This window comes from Lissotriton helveticus, chromosome 1_1 (assembly GCF_964261635.1).
Source record: "Lissotriton helveticus chromosome 1_1, aLisHel1.1, whole genome shotgun sequence".
Lineage (NCBI taxonomy): Eukaryota > Metazoa > Chordata > Amphibia > Caudata > Salamandridae > Lissotriton > Lissotriton helveticus.
In genome coordinates, this window is record NC_136057.1 from 1,391,671,073 (window position 1) to 1,391,689,223 (window position 18,151).

At 47.4% G+C, this 18,151-nt stretch overlaps 1 protein-coding gene across 2 annotated transcripts in view; it reads left to right on the forward strand.

Moving 5' to 3' along the window:
- The window catches only part of LOC144825506 (uncharacterized), a 337,701-nt gene that overhangs the window by 149,356 nt on the left and 170,194 nt on the right, over nucleotides 1-18,151 (forward strand). For both annotated transcript variants that reach the window (XM_078684163.1, XM_078684164.1), the window contains exons 3-5: nucleotides 11,424-11,501; nucleotides 15,974-16,052; nucleotides 16,508-16,566. In XM_078684163.1, the coding sequence (XP_078540289.1) occupies nucleotides 11,424-11,501; nucleotides 15,974-16,052; nucleotides 16,508-16,566 (216 nt within the window). The remainder of the gene's footprint in view (nucleotides 1-11,423; nucleotides 11,502-15,973; nucleotides 16,053-16,507; nucleotides 16,567-18,151) is intronic.

Consider the following 18,151-nt stretch of genomic DNA (forward strand, 5'->3'; position numbering starts at 1 on the left):
GGAGGAGCTTGGCGGGCATCCGAGATGGCCGCTTGAGCACAGCGCTCTCCGGACCCTCGCCGCTCCCGACATTTTATCCTGGCTGAATCCTGATTTCTTGCAAGAATTCGTGTAGGGGACGCTTGGCTGATTACCCTGGCACTTTTCAGGAATCGATTTGGATCTCGTATTCCTGAGTTATGGTGCTCTGAACTTTTGGGCTCCGCCCTTGAGGTGCGCCCGGGACGGGGTGCGGTGCTGTAGCCGTCCTGCAATTGAACAACAACGGCAGGAGATCTGGCCTTGTGGGTCCCCCCTTCCTAAGTTTCGGTTTCGATTCTGTTCCGACTTGGGCCACGGCTGTGGATGTCGTGTTGCGACTGAGACTTCGAGGCGGATCGGCTGTTGGGCTTTCATGTGACCTATTTGCTGGTTTGGCGACCTCCACCCGAGTTGTGCCCCCTTTTTATGTACTTTTAATCCTGTACTTTGGGTGTCGGGCCCGTCGAACCTGGTGGCTCGTCCTGTGACGCATCTTCAAAATGGCGGGCAGAGGGGATAGAGAGACGCGCAAGACGAAAACACCTCTGCGCGGAGCTCCTGTTCAATCGAATGTCATGGACCGTTATACCCATTCTAAGGGGTCCCCCGGAGCTGCCCTGCCTGGTTCTAGTATTGCGTCCGAACGAATTTTGGAAGAATCGGCGGAGCCCTCCTTACAGGATATCATGGGCGCCATCTCGGGTGTGAGAGAATCCATCGGCCTACAGTACAAGGCCTTGGCCCACAAACTTGACACCGTGGCTATTGAGGTGAATCTGATTCGTGCTGATCTCGGCAAGACGAATGAGAGGGTACAATCACTGGATATTAAATCCTCTAGCCTTACGAATGACGTCTCGGAGCTCCAAACTGAGATTGGAAATCTCCGTCGGGGGAATGACTTCATGACCCGTCGCCTGGAGGACTTTGAAAATAGGGCGCGTCGCTGCAATGTTCGCCTGGTTGGTGTACCGGAAAACCCTGAACCCCACTCGGTGGATCTCCTGGTTGAGGATCTGGTCTTGAACCATTTGGCCCCTTCTGGTCTCACAACATTTTTCACGGTGGAACGTGCACATCGTGTTCCAGGGGGCAAAGTCAAGCCGGGAGCCCCGCCGAGACCCATTGTAGCGAAGCTTTTTCATTATAGAGACCGGGACGCTATCCTGCAGGCCTCGCGGGTGAAGGGCCCGGTGGCCTTTGAGAACGCTACGGTGAACTTTTACCCGGACTTTTCCCAACAGGTTCAGAGACAACGTATGGAGTTTCGTGGTGCCAAGAAACGTCTCCGGGATCGGGGCCTACGTTACGCCATGCTCTTTCCCACTAGACTCCGGGTTGAATACAATGAGCGTACCCTTTTCTTTGATCGGCCAGATGCTGTTAATGACTGGCTGGACTCATTGCCTGACCGTCCTCCTGAGACAGACTCCGCCGCTCACCCTGGCGGTGCCGAAGGTGGTGTGGAGATCTAACTGTTCGGCTCTTATGTCTTATTTTGAATACATTCTCAGGGGTGTTGGCCGGCGTCCCTCTACATTGCGATCATTCTGTCTTTTCGTTTGTTATTTTTGTTCTTGCTGAGGTCGGGGGGTGGATGGAACGGAGTCCTTTCCTCCTCCGGGGTCTTTGTGTAGAATAGGGGTTCTTGGGCGACAGGCACACTGCAGGTTGGGGTGGCTCTTTAGCTTTTTGCAGGGGTGCAGGGTGGGGGGTGTTTCTCTTCAGTTTGGGGGAGGGGGGTTGGGAAGTTCTTTCTTTTCAGTGTGTTGTTTTCAAGGCGATTTGCTCCTGTGTTTGCTGCTGTTTCTGATGTCTAGCTCATGGACGAGGGGTCTTGGCTCGGGTGGTTGGGATGGGGGGTAGAGGGTTGAAATTTCTGTCCTGGAACGTTAATGGCCTGGGTGATCGTATTAAGCGCAGTGTGGTCTTAAAATGTATTCGACGTTTGTCACCGGACATTGTTTTCATGCAAGAAACCCATTTGATTGGTAATGTTTGTTATGCGATGAATAGATGGGGCTACCGCCTTGTGGCGCACTCAGGGTTTACCTCCGGATCTAGGGGTGTGGGTATTCTTGTTCGAACCTCCCTCCCCTTGGCTATTGATGAGGTGATTCAGGATGACCGTGGGAGATATACTGTCCTGGTGGGTAGATATGAAGGCCGCACCCTATCTCTCTTCAATGTTTATGTTCCCCCGGGTTTGCAGGCCTCTACTTTTACTGACTTAGGCCGTGTTCTGTTGGATCTCCCTGATAGCACTCTCTTTCTTGCCGGTGATTTTAATTCGGTGCTTTCCGGCCTTCACGATCGCCATCCCCCTAGAGATACCCCGCAGGCTCAGCAGTGGTTGGGTGGGTTTTTAGATACCTTTGGCCTTGTGGACTGCTGGCGACTGTTGCATCCTACTCAACTCCAATACACCTTCCACTCTGGGGCCCATGGCAGTCTGTCCCGGCTGGATTATTTCCTGATGCCCGCAGCCCAATCATCGGCGGTTCGTGAGATTTTACACTTGCCGAGGGGTATTTCTGATCACTCGCCGCTCTGGCTTCGTTTTGAGGTTGGGGTAGAGGCGGCGGGCCGAGTGGCTCCCATTAACCCTTGGTATCTTTCCTCCCCTGAGACTCGTACCCTCTTGCTCAAGTCCATGGATTCATATTTCCTGGAAAATGAGGGGTCGGTCTCTTCGGCTGTGTCCCTATGGGAGGCTTTCAAAACCGTGATTCGTGGACAGGCCCTTTCCTTGATTGTTGAAGCTAAGAGGGCAGGGAGGAAGGAGGTGGTGGACCTTGAGGGGGAGATCTCTGCTTTGGAGGACGAGTTGGAATCTGGTGTCACGCCTGACAAACTCCATGCCCTGGGTCTCAAACAGTTTGCGTATAAATCTCTGGTCACTGACGCTGCAAAGGTGATGTTTCGTGAGCAGCAGGGCAGATTGTATGATGTGGGTGACAAAGCGGGAAAACTCCTAGCGTGGTTGGACAAGAAAGAAAGGGTTAATCGTGTGGTGCCCGTGATTCAGTCTGCGAGTGGTGAGAAAGTGATAGATCCGACCGCCATTGTTGATCGTTTTGCGGAACATTTCCGTGTGGTATATGCTCCCGTGTCTGTGAGGGATGTTGACGACTCCCGCCTTCTTCTGCGTGATATCGCTTTGCCCTGTGTCACCGACTTGGACCGTATTGCTTTGGACTCCCCTTTTACGAATGATGAGATAGCCAATGCAGTTCGATCGCTCCGTTCGGGCAAAGCACTGGGCCCGAACGGTTTGCCTATTGAGTTATACAAATTATGCCCCGATAAGGTGGCGCCGTATCTCCGCGCCATGTTTCTAGAATCTCGTGAGCGTAACATGCTTCCCTATGATCAGCGTCTGGCGACAATCGTCGTCATTCCCAAAGAGGGTAAACCACGTGACCTCTGTTCCTCGTATAGGCCCATATCCCTATTAAACGTTGAACCTAAGGTGTTGGCTAAACTTTTGGCGACCCGTCTCCTTTCGGTTCTTGGAGAGTTGGTCCATCCGGATCAGTCTGGCTTTATCCCGCATCGCAACACTGCTCTGAATTTACGTCGCCTTCACGGCGCGCTGGCGAGGGCGGGGCTTTTGACTGAACCGGCCATTTTGGCGTCCCTAGATGCCTCCATGGCCTTTGATACTGTGGAGTGGCCCTATTTATGGGCGACGCTTGAGAAGTTCGGATTCGGGTGCGAGTTTATTAGCTGGATTAGGCTGTTGTACGCGGAACCTCTGGCGCAAGTTGTAGTTAACGGTAGAGTGTCGGCCCCCTTTTCCTTGGGCAGGGGTACCCGTCAGGGCTGCCCCTTGTCCCCTCTGTTGTTCGCGCTCGCTCTTGAACCGTTGGCGGCCTGGCTCCGTTGGGAACCGTCCCTTACAGGTATTCGTTGGGCCCCGGACTTCGAAGACCGCGTCTCGCTTTATGCGGACGACATCCTCCTGTATCTTACTTCCCCTCGCAAGTCTCTATCTGTTTTATTTGACGTTCTTGCGTCCTTTGGCACTAACTCAGGCCTCGTCATCAACTGGTCTAAATCCTGTGTATACGTTTTGTCTGGTATCTTGCCTCCGTTGCCGAGTAGACTTCCTCTTCAGGTGGTCCGGGATGGTTTCGAATACTTGGGGGTGTTCGTTACCTTGGACCCGTCCCTTCGTTTTGATCGTAATCTCCTTCCCCCGTTGCTTAGGCTCCGTTTGGACGTTGCCCGCTGGCGCAAACTTCCCCTGTCTCCGCTGGGTCGGGCGGCCCTGTTTAAGATGATGTCACTACCGCGGTTTCTCTACGCTCTCCAGAATTATTATGATCCTATCCCCAAGACCTATTTTCGGGAGATTGAGAGCCTTCAGAGGCAACTTATTTGGGATGGGCGACCGCGCATTGCTCTCGCTAAACTTTCCATCCCGTGGTACGATGGGGGCATGGCGCTCCCCGACATTAAGAGATACTACTGGGCTTCCCATCTGTCCGCTATTAATCACGCTATGTTCTCTCCGGGTCGTAATCCGGCGTTTGAGATGGATAAACTTCAGCTTCCGGGAGGTGACTTTAATAGAGTGCTCTATTCTCGCTCCGCTGGGCGCCATCTTGTGGGACCTACTTTGACTGCTTTGACTGTGTGGCGTGCTGCGAATGTGAGCCTGGGCTGGGAGGATCGCTTGACGTTGGCGACGCCGCTTTATGCTTCAGAACGTCTGGGCGGTCTTTGGTCTTCCAAGGGTTTCGACCGTTGGGACTTGATTGGGATCTCTAAAGTGGGGGATGTATATTCAAAGGGTTCGGTGCGCCCGTTTCAGGCCCTCCAGGCTGACTACGGCCTGAGTAGTCGGGAATTCTTTCGTTATTTACAGATCAGGCACGCTTTGGTTTCGGTGTTTGCTCCTGGTGAGATTCCGCCTGACTCTTCCCCACTTGAAGACCGTATCCTTGACGAACATCTTCCTGATAGCACTATCTCCCTGATTTATAAAAAGTTGATTAACAATCGGACTGACTTATTGGCCCGGCTTCGGGAACAGTGGATGGGAGATGGGTTGGAACTTGATGATGAGGATTGGCAATCGGCCCTCTCCTCTCCGAAGGAGGTGGCTATACCGGCTCGACTCCGTTTGGTCCAATTGAAGATCCTTCATCGGGTGTACGTGACGGGACCGCGACTGATGGTGATGGGCTTTTCCTCCGATGGACTGTGTAAGCGTGGATGTGGTTTGCGTGCTACTTTCCTGCATATTCTTTGGGAGTGCCCGATGGTGGCTGCTTATTGGGTGGCCGTGCTTGATCTGATGACTGTGGTGACGGGGATATCCTTGCGACCGGAACCTCGTCGCTGTCTTTTGAATGTTTGGGAGCCCACGGACTATTCGGTGGCACAGACTAGATGGGCCACCCTGGGCTATATGATCGCGAAGCGAGATATTGCGCAACTCTGGGGGGCCTCCAGGCCCCCTGCCCTCTCGCAATGGGAGGATAATATGGATTGGTCCATGTTCCGTGAGAAAACTGTTTATGTGGCCAGGGGTAGACCCAGGGCATGGGTGAAGGTGTGGGGTCAATGGAACGAATACCGTGGCGACATTTGTACTCCTCCCCTTGTGGACACGGTCGAGATTACTCTATCTCCCTAGGCTGGCGTTCCCGGCCTCTTCATATAGGGACTGAGCTGGTGTCACCGGCTCTTCCCCCCTTCTTCTTCCTGGTCTCTGCCCCCCTCCCCCCCCCGCTCCATACTCCTTAGTGCTTAGGATATTATTATTGCACCTCCGTTGCTGTCCCCCCCTTGCGTCCCTTGGGCTGACCTTCAGTGATACACTCTCGCCTTTTTGTATGTTTGTTCTTTCATTTATATAAAACCTGTTTTGGTCCTGTATATAATGTGGAGTATTGCATTGTTGATTGTCGGTTACCTCTGCGGGCTTATGTGATATGTCTCTCCTCCTTTTTAGCGGCTGGCCCGTGTGGTTGTAGGCCCATCCTTGTACATTTCTGCTTGCTCAAATAAAGGTTTTGGAAAAAAAAAAAAAAAAAAAAGTGAAAGGCGGCGGGCCCCGATGCTCTACCAAATGAGTTATAATGAGTTATACATAGCCCTACAAGAAACTATAACGCCTCATCTCACAGTACTCATGAACGACCTATTCCTTGGAAAAAAGATCTACCATTATCTTGGAGTGAGGCAACTATTACCCTAATTTTAAAACCTGGTAAGAATCCGAGTAAATGTGAATCTTATAGACCAATATCACTCCTGAACTGTGATTACAAAATCTATACACAGATATTGTCAAAGAGGCTGAGTAAAATAATGGAAGACCTCATTCATGAAGACCAGAAGGGCTTCACTAAAGGCAGACAAATTCAAGACCTGACTCAACAACACATCGCTGCAATAGATATTTCTACCCAACAAAAGCTTCCCTTATCCATCATTACCTTCGATGCTGCTAAAGCATTCGATAGGGTTAATTGGGCTTATTTGCATTTAGTCCTTGAGAAATTTAGACTAGGAGAACATTTTCAAGCTGCCATCATTTTTTTTATAGTAAACCTGTGGCAAGGAACCTGGTGAATGACGTGCTATCAGACCAAATTTCCATAAAAAGAGGTACTAGACAGGGATGCACACTCTCTTGCTATTTAATCTGTACATTGAATCCTTGGCGATAAATTTGAGAAACAACCCTAAGATACTTCCTTTTCGATATCAAAGCTGGGAGAAAAAAGTAGCTCTATATGCCGATGATCTAATCAGTCGATGGCTGATATAGAAAACATAATAGATCAGTTTGGCAAGATCTAAGGTTACCAAATTAATCAATCAAAGTCAGAAATAATGGAATGGCATACCATGAGTAACCATCCTTTACTGAAAACGAAAATCAGGTATCTTGGCCTAGATATAGTCAAGGACACTAAAGCAATATCCCAGATCAATTTCAACAGAGTCTTAGGAGAAGTAAAAAAGCTTTTGAAAACATGGGAGCACTCCCGCTAACCTTTTTGGGTAGATCTAACATCATTAAAATGGCAATTTTGCGGAAATTTACGTATATTTTCAGCACAATTCCTCTGGAATTCAGTAAACCTGCAATTTTGAAACTCCAGGGTGAGCTGAACAGTTTCATCTGGGCTGCTAAGTCTAACAGAATATCCTGGAATAAACTGAGAAGGAAAAAGGATCAAGGGGGAATTGCTAGCTCAGACATACTTGAATACTGTAGGGCTTTCCAATTTAAATATATCAGAGTCCTACTGCTAGACTACGAACTATATCCACCACATTTTCAAGCAATGATAAATACAGGAGGCCACTTTCTGTTTAAATTTGGCCATCAAAAATTCTTAAAAAAAGTAAAACTAAAGGTCCTGCTGTCAGCTGCTAAATTGTGGCTACAAATAAGGAAAACAACGAAAATACCCTACTACAGCCACTACGCCCCAATCTGGGACTCTCCAGGAACGCCAGAATGCCTTAAAGATTCTTTAGCCTTTCCACTAAGGCGTGCAGGATTATTAAACTGGGGACAATTTATGACAAAAGGTGCGCTAATTAGCTGGGATGCATTAATAAACATTACGGAAGGTCAAACTGCCAAGTTCAAATACTACCAACTATCGAGTTGGGTAAGATCTCTAACAGAACGTCATACTGGCAATAATTAGAATTTAAAATGTTGGCAGTTGGAACACAGACAAAAGAAGTGTCCCAATGGTATTGGACATTGATTTCTGCAGGAGAAGAGAATTTTATGATCCCTGACTCGATTTGGGGGAAGTCACTGCCGTCGCTGGAAATCCAGAACATATGGCGAGTATCAATGGGGAAATGCTGGGAAATCATACAACCTGCCGCTCTTAGAAGAAATCACCTCTTTACTATTCACAGAGCCTACTGGACCCCAAAGAGACTGTCAAAGTTCAGGGGTCAACAACATCCAAAAGCCTGTCCAAAATGTGGTGAAGAGAGGGCGGATGACTTGCATATGTTTCGGCAGTGTCCCCAACTCGAGGATTTCTGGTCAAATGTGGGTAAGGTATTGACAGACCTATTTGGTCAAACCATTATAGTAAGTATGGGGCTCGTTATTTTTGGGGTACAAGAGGAGGGTGGCGGAAGCTGCAAATTGAATAAAAATCAAGAGAACCTGCTTTTTACCTTGATTCTTGTTGCCCGAAGGGAAATCTGTATTAAATGGATTAACTCACAACCCCCGACACAACTAGAGTGGTGAAACTCTGTCTGTAGAATAAACCGTTTAGACAGAAGTGGAAGGCCTAGAAAGAAACATAGATTCTGGGAAATCTGGGAAAAATTCTGTGAGATTTTATAAATCATAATTGATATAAAGTGTGGGCCTTTCTGATATGTTTATCTTCATTCTTGTTTATCTTTCTTTTTTCTTCTTTTTTTCTTTGATACATCCAATGATTTTAATAAAAGCAATGCTGGGTGGTTTGCTCCACAAATAAAGTCTCCAGGAAACAAATGAATACACTGCTAGCGGCCTTTTCGCTGACACCAAGGTTCGAACAAGAAGGGAAGGGCCCATCCCGAGCAGCAGATACAGGTTCTATTTTAAAACCTGACACAATAGTATTGCAAAATGAGGACTAAATAATAAAAAAATAAAAAAAGCTTGTATTAGGCCAAAATAGGCAGTTTTAATAATGTCTGGGACTATGAAGAAAAGTTTCATAATCAAGACCATCAGTCATGTCTAAAGGTAAAATTAATCTGTGGTGTTCGTAGGACCAGTTTGTCTTGAACTACTTCCTGTCAATTTGCAGCTCTTATTATATTTAATTAGATAATCCAAGTGTACTGGAGAGGTATTTAAATTGTCCTTTTGTAAATGTAGACGGTTTGTGAAGATTCCTTGTTCCAGTAACGATGACAAGTGTCCTGTTGGAACATCTCCACTCATGAAAATATGTCTCTACCATGCTGTATGCATGTTTGGATATGTTGTGCCTTTTGAAATTCAAATGCACATGTTTAAAGAGTTGTTGGTTGAGAATAACATTTTCCACATCTAGGTGCTACCATTTCTGATGCCAGACCATACAAGTTAAATTTGTTCAGTAGCTGTTCAGTTTTGGGAGCAGCTACTGTGTTTGTAAACGTCATTAACTTTCAATTTTAATGCAGGAAGTGTACTGTACAACAAAATGTACAGAATCGTGAGGTTTCTAAAAGCTTTTTAATTCATTAGATGATGAGTGTCAGGATCTGCAGACTAGGGAAGAGTTAAGATGTCCAGGGGTGAGGTATGCCAACATTAGTATACCTTGGCTGGCTGCTGCAGATTTCGATTTGAAGGATTTTGGTGAGGTTCTACAGTCTGGGCAATCGAGCATTAAGGAGATGCTGCATGCATGGGTTTGGAAGCATTGACTGGGATGCTGTTTGGGGAGCATTTCGGTACACTGGCTGTAGTGCTGTAGGTCAGTGTTAGTGTGCATTGGCTGTGGTTCTGTAGGATGTTATTAATATATTGCACTGGTTGGAGTGTTGTTAGCCAGAATGAGGGTGCGTTGAGTAATAGTGTTGCACATTAGTGTTAGGGAGAATGGGCTTGTCTATTGCAGGTCAGTATTAGGGTGCGCTTTCAAGGATGATGAAGGTCAGGCTTGGGAGCACTGACTGCGCATGTGAGACCATTGGCTGTGGTGCTCCGGGTTGGTATTAGAATACATCCCTGTGGTGCTGCAGGTCAGGATTATGAAGCACAAAACTTGACGAGTGGAATAACTGAATTAATGTCTGTCTGTGGAAATCACTGTGTGCCGCATTCCAGTTTATCAGTTTTAGCTTGTCTGGGCCACTATATGCAAAGCATTGTAATATGAACATCAGACTTTGTCCCGTCCCACAGGAGATGGTCCACACTGAACTGCCGGGCCACGTCACTTATGAACAGAAACATTTGTAACATCAACCAAGTTTCGAACTTAGTAGGTGTTTTCAGAGTTGAAGCCTGAGGCATCTGGAACAGCATGCGTGAGACCCACATTTGGGCATGCCCCTCTGATTTTGGGCGACACACTTAGCACAACAAGTGCTGATTGGAATTCTTGATTTAATCTCAGCCACTGGTAATCACTCTAGTCAGCCATACAGTTTCTCAATTTCCAGCTTGTCTGTTGAGCTAAACCTAAGACCAGCAGAATAAACAGTCTTTGCCATGCCCCGGAGGGGACAGTGAAGACGAACGGCCAGGCCAGCACCCCTATAAACGGGAGCACAAGCCATCCCAAATTGGGTCAGGCATTGTTCGTTAGATACAGCTTTGCTCCTGTGGCACAGTGAGCTCAGGACCCAAGTCTAGGAATACCACCTCTACTTAGGGACCCACGTAGCACAGGCATTGATGGGTGGGATTCCTGAATTAATCTAAGCCACTGGTCATCACTCTGAACCATTTTCCAGTCTCTTTTTTAGCCTGTCTATTCCACTACAGATAGAGACCAGCCATATAAAATGAGTCTTGCCTTTTTGGTTGCTGTGTTGTAGTACTGAAGCTCCACCTTGCTTAGGAGGTCCAATAAGACAAAAAACAGCCAGGGGTTGCTTGTGTTTCCAATCAGAGGGAACGTGGTCTGTTAGGTTCATGCTGAAGTTTTCTATTCTAGACTGATCTATCATGCCGAGGCTGATTTACATAAGGTTAGACCACACCACAAGAGGGACAATTAAAAAAATGGACTGTGATACAGCCAAAAGTACTTAAGAGTGTTTAATATTAATCCAAGCATTTCACCAATCACTTTTCTTAAATGAGACTCCATAATTGCAACAGGTATACTTAAATGTGGGTTCCAGGCTTGCTGTGCCATATAACTCAAGCTGTACCTCACCAGTGAGGCCCAACTGAACCAAAAGCGGTCTTGAGTTGTCTGGGTTCCATTCAGGGGGAATGCTGCTTGGCAGTTTGGGCTGGACTGTTCCTATTAAAGCATGACCAAAGCTGATGTGCATTAAATTGGCCCAGTCTGTAGTGATGCAGTGAGCAAAATAAACTATGAACCAGAATGTGGCTGCAAGTAACTGCCAGTGGCTGAGATTAAATCAAACGTTCCATCCAATACTTGTTTGTGTTTATCTGTATTACGATGTATTGAATGGGGTACAGCAGGTCGGTATTGAGGGGCACTGGCTGTGCAGTAGATCGACATTAGGGTGCATTGGCTGGGTTGCTGCATCAGTAAAAGGGTGCATTGTCCACATTGCTGTTTGTCGGTTTTTGGATGTACTGCCTGGAAATGCTGAATGGTCAGCCATGTACATGTCAGTTTGTATTGCAGTGGTAGGGACACAGCATATTAGCGTTAGGATGTATTTGCTGCCTGTGTTGCTGATGGTCACTTTGGTTGTTTCCACAGAAGCCAAATGCACGGGGACTCCTCCTGGCAGCTCCAGCAACTCGGACTCCGATGTCTCTACCATGGCTGAGCCCACAGGTACCGGCAAGAAATTGCCTGCACAGGAGGATGAGGCATTTGAGAAATGTCCTGTGTGTGAGACTGAGGTGCTTGAGAAATGTTCTGTCTATTAGTGGGTAAAGGACTTGAGAAATGCCATTTGTGTGAGGATGAGCTCCTGAGAAATGTCCTATGTTAGGTATGCAAGAAATGCCCTATGTGAGAATTGGCACCTTGAAGTAGTTTGGGGCTTTTGTGCCTCAGTGAGCTTGAGAGTTGTGCTGGCAGGAGCTTAGTCTCCTGGCAGGGTTGCCTTAGCTGGACAGGTTAAAGGGTAGAGACCAGAGGAATCTCGATTCACTGATCCTCCAGGTCAGGGGATGGGCACAAGGCTAAAGGAAAGCAACCTTGTCCCATAAAAACATGTGTTACAGAAACAGCAGCAAGAACCACTAAGGGCCTGATTATGAGTCTGGTGGTCCACAGACCGCCAGACTCATGATGGCGCGGCTTTGGCGGTCTGGCCACAGCCGCACCGGCGGTCCAACTGCCCTAATACTACTAGGGTGGTTGGACCACCATTGTGCTGCCGCAACCGCCAGGGATCAGAGATCCCTTGTGGTTGTCTTGAGGCCGCAATACTTTTTGTGGGACTGCGCAGTCCTGCCAAGCATATTACGAGTTTCCTCTCCACTACGGTTTTCATATTGGTTCCTACTACATGAAAACTGTGGTGGATAGGAAACAAAGGGGGCCCTACAGGGTCACTGTGTGCCTCAGGGCATGGGGTGCATGCTGGGGGCACATGTTGTGCCCCCAGTGTGCATGTACCCGAGTACCTGCACGTCAGGGACTGCACAGCCCGCCAGTGACTGTTAAAGTCATAATCTGGCGGGTGGTGTGCACACAGGTTTGGAAGTGTGGGAACGGGCGGTGGCATGGCAGTCCCGCTCCCACACTGCCAAACTGGTAATCGGGTCCTAAACCTTCTGGGCAGACACAAAGGAGTTCCACAGTCTCTGCATTAGACATGCATGATTGACAGTAGTCAAAGCTGCAAGGAAACTACTGGCAGGATGATGGAATTTCAGAGTGCCAAGCACAACACCATTATTGGATTCTGGAACGTACGAATTATGTATGACCCAGGAAAGCTGGCTGAAATAACATCTGAGATGAGGCACTACAACCTACACATCCTGGGAATCACAGAAACGCCTCCTAGAGTGGAAGCCAGTCAACAGCAGATTCATGACAGCCAGGGTAAAAAATACAGAAAGACACATCAACACCACCATTATCCAGTACTATGCTCTAACAAATGACAGAGAGGAAACAGTCAAGGGCATACTCTGCCAACAGATGGAGCTGAGACTAAAGCTGTGATGAATCACGACCCGAAGACTGTGATGGGAGACTTGAATGGTAAAGTGGGAAATGACAATGCGAACCAGTAGAGAGCCATGGGAAAGGAAGGTTGTGAAACAATGAATGACAATGGAGAAAGGCTGTTGGAATTTTGTGCGACAAATGATATGGTTGTAGGAGGGATTTTCTAGTCCCACAGTAATATTCACAAACAAACTTGGTGCTCACCTGGTGGAGACAGAAACCAGATTGACCACCTGATAAACAGCACCTGGAGATGCACACTTTAAGATGTTAGTGTGAGGAGGGGAGCAAATGTCGGCAGTGATCACCATCTAGTGACCGCTCTTGTGGAGTTGAAGTTCAGAAAAACAGAACGCAAAACATCAGGACGACAGCACTTCGATGTGGGAAAATTACAGGACCCCAAGACCAAGAAGGCATTCGTCTTACAAATCAAGAACAGGTTCCTACTCCTGGCAGATATGGAAGATCAGCCTGAGCCAGCCTCAGATGCAGTTAACAAGAAATGGAAACAGGTCTTTTCATTATATATATACAGTAGTGAAACATGCTTGGGGACCAAGACTAGAAAGAGAAAGGGATGGATCAGACAAAACACATGGCAAGCTACTGCAGACAGGAGGACAGCAAAAAAACCTCATGGAGGCCAAATCTGAGAGGCCGCAGGAGAAGTACAAGCAACAGTAGTTAGAAGCAATCATACCAGTCAAAAGAATGACAAGAGCAGACATACAGGCGTACATACAACACCGTTATCATGGACAAGCAAGGCTGACTACTCACAACAGAGAAAGAATAGGAAGCACACTGGGCCAAGCACTTCTAAGAAGTCTTGAACAGACCAGTACCAACAAGCAAAGTGGACATCCAAGAAACAGAGATAGACTTGGATGTGAACGCAGCCCCACTCCTGAAAGAAGAAATCCTCACTGCCATTCGATCTCTCAAGAACGGAAAAACTTCTGGCAAAGACAACCTGAATGCAAATATTTTCTAGGCAGACCCTGAAACATCAGCCACAATCCTCCAACAACTGTTTACAATGATTTGGGAAGGAAAGAAAGTACCAGATGACTGGAAGCAGGGCCTCACCATCAAGATTCCAAAGAAAAACCATTACCCAACTGTAACAACTGACTTGGAATCACCCTTCTGTCAATGCAGAGTAAAATCCGGGTGAAAATCCTTATACAGCACATTTCTGATACTCTGGACAAACAGTTGAGACAATAACATTCTGGGTTCCGCAATGGCGAAGGGTGCGTACATCGGATCCATACTCTAAGCAACATCATAGAGCAGTGCACAGAGAGACAATTATGCATCGACTTTATTGATTTTGAGAAACCTTCTGACATTACCTACTGTAACAGCCTCTGGCGTGCATTGAAGCCAATGGCATACTGTAACATATAGTTCTGCTCATCAAGAGCTTCTATGATAATTTTACCTGCAAGGTGGGAGACAATGAGTATAGCTTATAAGTCACAACTGGTGTGAGGCAGGGATGTATGATTTGAGTGTTGATCTTCAACCTTGTCATTGATTGGGTGATGTGGCGCGCAGCTGAAGACCAAGACAGATGCATCAGATGGACCTTATTCTCTTCACTGGAGGACCTTGCCAATGCAAATGACCTGACCTTGCTCTCTCACAAACCAGCATATGCTGTAAATGAGGCCTTGCCTCAACATCTATACATAGCAAGTGGATCTGAAGGTCAACACAAAGAAATAAGAAGCTATGTCATGCAACATACTAAACCCATGATCAATCAAAGTAGATAGAGAGGACCTAGCCATCACTGAAGAATTCACCTACCTAGGCAGTAGTATCAGACATGATGGAGGGGCAAGAAGTGACATCAAGAGCAGACTGAAAAGGCCAGGAATGCCTTCCAGATGCTGAAAAAATGTGTGAAGGTCAAATCAGAACAGCACCAACACCAAATAGAGGCTTTACTAGAGCTATGTTCTGTCCACACTCTTGTATGGGTCAGAATGTTGGCGCATGATGAAAAGCGGCATCACCAAACTGCCAACTTTCAACGCCAGTAACATGAGAAGAATAATGAGCATTTTCTGGCCGCGAACCATCTCCAAACAGGAGCTGCTTACCAGATGCAAGCAATAAAGCATTAACAGCCTCATTATGAGAAAAAAGATGAAGATAGACAGGACACACCATTAGAAGATAACAAGACACCATAAGAAGAACAGCCATCCCCTGGACCCCAGAAGGCAAACTGAAGAGAGGCAGGTCAAAGAACACCTTGCAGCAAAATGTGGTAACAGAAATCAATACCGTGAACCACAGCTTGGGCATCATACAGGAACCTTCTCAAGACAGATAGAAGTGAAGGTCCTTCACAGCTGCTCTGTATGCCAGTCGGCATAGCGGGCAGCAAGTAAGTACGAGAGTATGATGTTTGAGAACTGTCATGTGTGACAGTGAAACACGCATGAAATGTCCTGTGAGTGAGGGTGAGGAGGTCGAGAAAGGCCATGTGTGAGAGCGAATTACTTGAGAGCTGCCATTTGTAAGGGTGAAGTGCAGTGAGAAATGCTGTGTGAGCAAGACACCCTGGAAATTTCCTGTGTGTGAAACACTCAAGAAATTCCTAGTTCTCAGGGGTGATGAGATACTCAAGAAATTCCCTTTGTCTGTAAAGGTGAGGCACTCGAGAATTGTGTGTATGGCTTAAAGGAGGGGCACATGAGAATTGCTCTGTGTGAGGGCAATGCCAGAAAGAAAAGCTCTATGTAGGAGCGTGCTCTACCCAAGTAAAGTCCTTTGTGTGAGGATGAGGCATTTAAGTAATCCCTCAAATTTGAGGCATTGAGAAATTCCCTGTGTGAGGGGTTGTGCTTCTGTGAGTCCTTGTGTTTTAGGATGAAACAATGGGTTTGAGTATGAGACACAATGGAGTTTGTGTGCACGGTGCAAGTAACATTTGGGCCCGGAATGTGGGAAGGTGAGAAACTCTTGAGAAGTGTGCGCTTTAGGGACGATATCATTTATGTGAGGGTCAACTGCTTCCCCTTCTTGTGTGTGAGATGTATGTACTCTGACTAGTAATCAATTTGTGATACAAGTTCACTGGTTGTGTTTTCCTACAGGTCTTACCTATGCTCAGGGCACAGGATTACCCAGCTTATCACTCACTCTCCTGCTAGTGGCTGCTCTACTCGTGAAAAGGTGAGGCCTTCATACTAAGAATGCGCAAAAGAGATTAGAGGGCCTTGACCCCATTACAATTGTGAAGGTGAAAGGTCATGTATCCCTATACCGCCCAGGAACTGAGGGACCCTGTATCGTCACATAGTGGCAAGCTGCATTTCCCCATACATCTTTGGATGTAGTAGGGTCTGTATCCCTGTAGAGCCTTTAAGGTGCCAGGAGTGTGATCCTATACATACACCATACAGGTGTCAGGCGCTGTATTCCTACAGACCAATGCAGGTGACATGCCTTGTGTCCCTGTAAAGGCACAAAGGTGACAAGCATGTATCCCACGTAAGCACAGCGGCGACATGCCCTATGTTTTCGCAGAGCCACAGAGAGGCCACTGGCACTCTGCCTTATTCATTGTTTGCTAATTTTCTTGTTTTTCCCATTTTGTTTTTTTCTGTCCTCACCCCCACTCCCCCTAGAAAAGTATCAGAGAACCGGAAGATGCTACTGTCCGTGCTGTGTGTGGTGCTGATGTCTGGTACGTTCTGTTAGGCAACAATGTCATATCATGTTATGTTTACTGCCAGTGATGTTTCGTGGCTCTGATAAAGCAGCAACAACGCGTTTCCATGTCTGCGCTATAATTAGCTAAATTTGTAAACGAATACATGTATATATGATATATTCCAATTGCAGGTCTCATTGGCTTGGCTCCCGGAACTTTGTATATTCTTTCAGCAGAGGAGTCCTCTTTCCAATGTTGCCCCGTAGTTTTCACGATAACTACTAACTGAATGTTTTCATCTAGAATTTGTGTAGTACGCACCTGCAACTATAGTCCATACAGCACTTTTTATACGGAATGATAACGGGGGACTTTGACGTTTGGTTGGAGGTTTGTGTGCTTTTTCTTATGTGGGAAACCCGTATACTTGGCATGGTTGTGTCACAACAGGCATTTCATTGCTGGTATACGTGTCAATGGTCTGAAGCACAAAAGAAGGAATACAAACTTATGCACAGCAGATTTATTCTACACAGTGGTGGCTCCTCTGCTAAGGCGGAGGAGCGTCGCCCCACTGCTTTTTTGCAGTGACACAAGGAGAAAACAAAGTGATAATAACTTGTGTTATCATTTTATTTCCTCCTACTTCTACCCGCTTTGTGTTAGAAAGCGGGGGCAGGGGAGGAGCGGTAGCACCCTCCTAAAGTGCGCAGTGACTGCTTGGCCGGCCCTCTCAGGCTGCCCAAAACAGTCATGCACACTTCGCATGTTCTCCATGCAGGCTTCATTAAAGCCTACATGAAGAACATGGCCAGGCCCCCAGTTAGGGTCTTAGCGCTGAAACACGGTGCTCAGACCACTTACAATGCTGCTAAGGCAGCATTGTGATTGGCTAGTCGCCTGGGTGTGCTTCCGGTAAGGCTGAGCGAGGGAGGACTACGGAGGCGGGGAGGCGGTGAGGCGGTGAGAAGGTACGTTTTTATTTATAAAAAATTATTACCGCTTCCCTTGGGTCCTTTCCCACCACGCCCCCCTACCTCCTGTGTTCTCCCCTCCTCCGATCCCCGCACCTCTGATCACTGCTGTCCGTCACTAATTCCGGTCCAGGGAAGACATGGCTTGGCAGTTCGGGCTGGACTGTTCCCATGAGGCACAGGATGAGACTGATTTGCATATGGCCATGTCTGAACTGGGGTGGCAGAGTGATCTAAAGAATGGGGATGGATTAAAACCAGATCAGTTGACTGGGGGTGAGTGTTTGATTTACTCAAACGCTCTGTCCATCATTCCCTTTTGTATCGCTTTGTTCGCCCTAAGTTGGCAGGGTCTGCTCAGACGTGAGTCCCTTGCTCACTTTGCCACTGGATTCAAGATAGCCTAGCTGATGAGGATTATGAATCCGAAACCGGTCCCAGGATGCTTGTTTCCGGTCCAGGGAAGACATGGCTTGGCAGTTCGGGCTTGACTGTTCCCATGAGGCACAGGGTGAGACTGATTTACATATGGCCATGTCTGAACTGGGGTGGCAGAGTGAGCTAAAGAATGGTGAAAGATTTAACCCAGATCAGTTGACTGGGGGTGAGTGTTTGATTTGCTCAAACGCTCCGTCCATCATCCC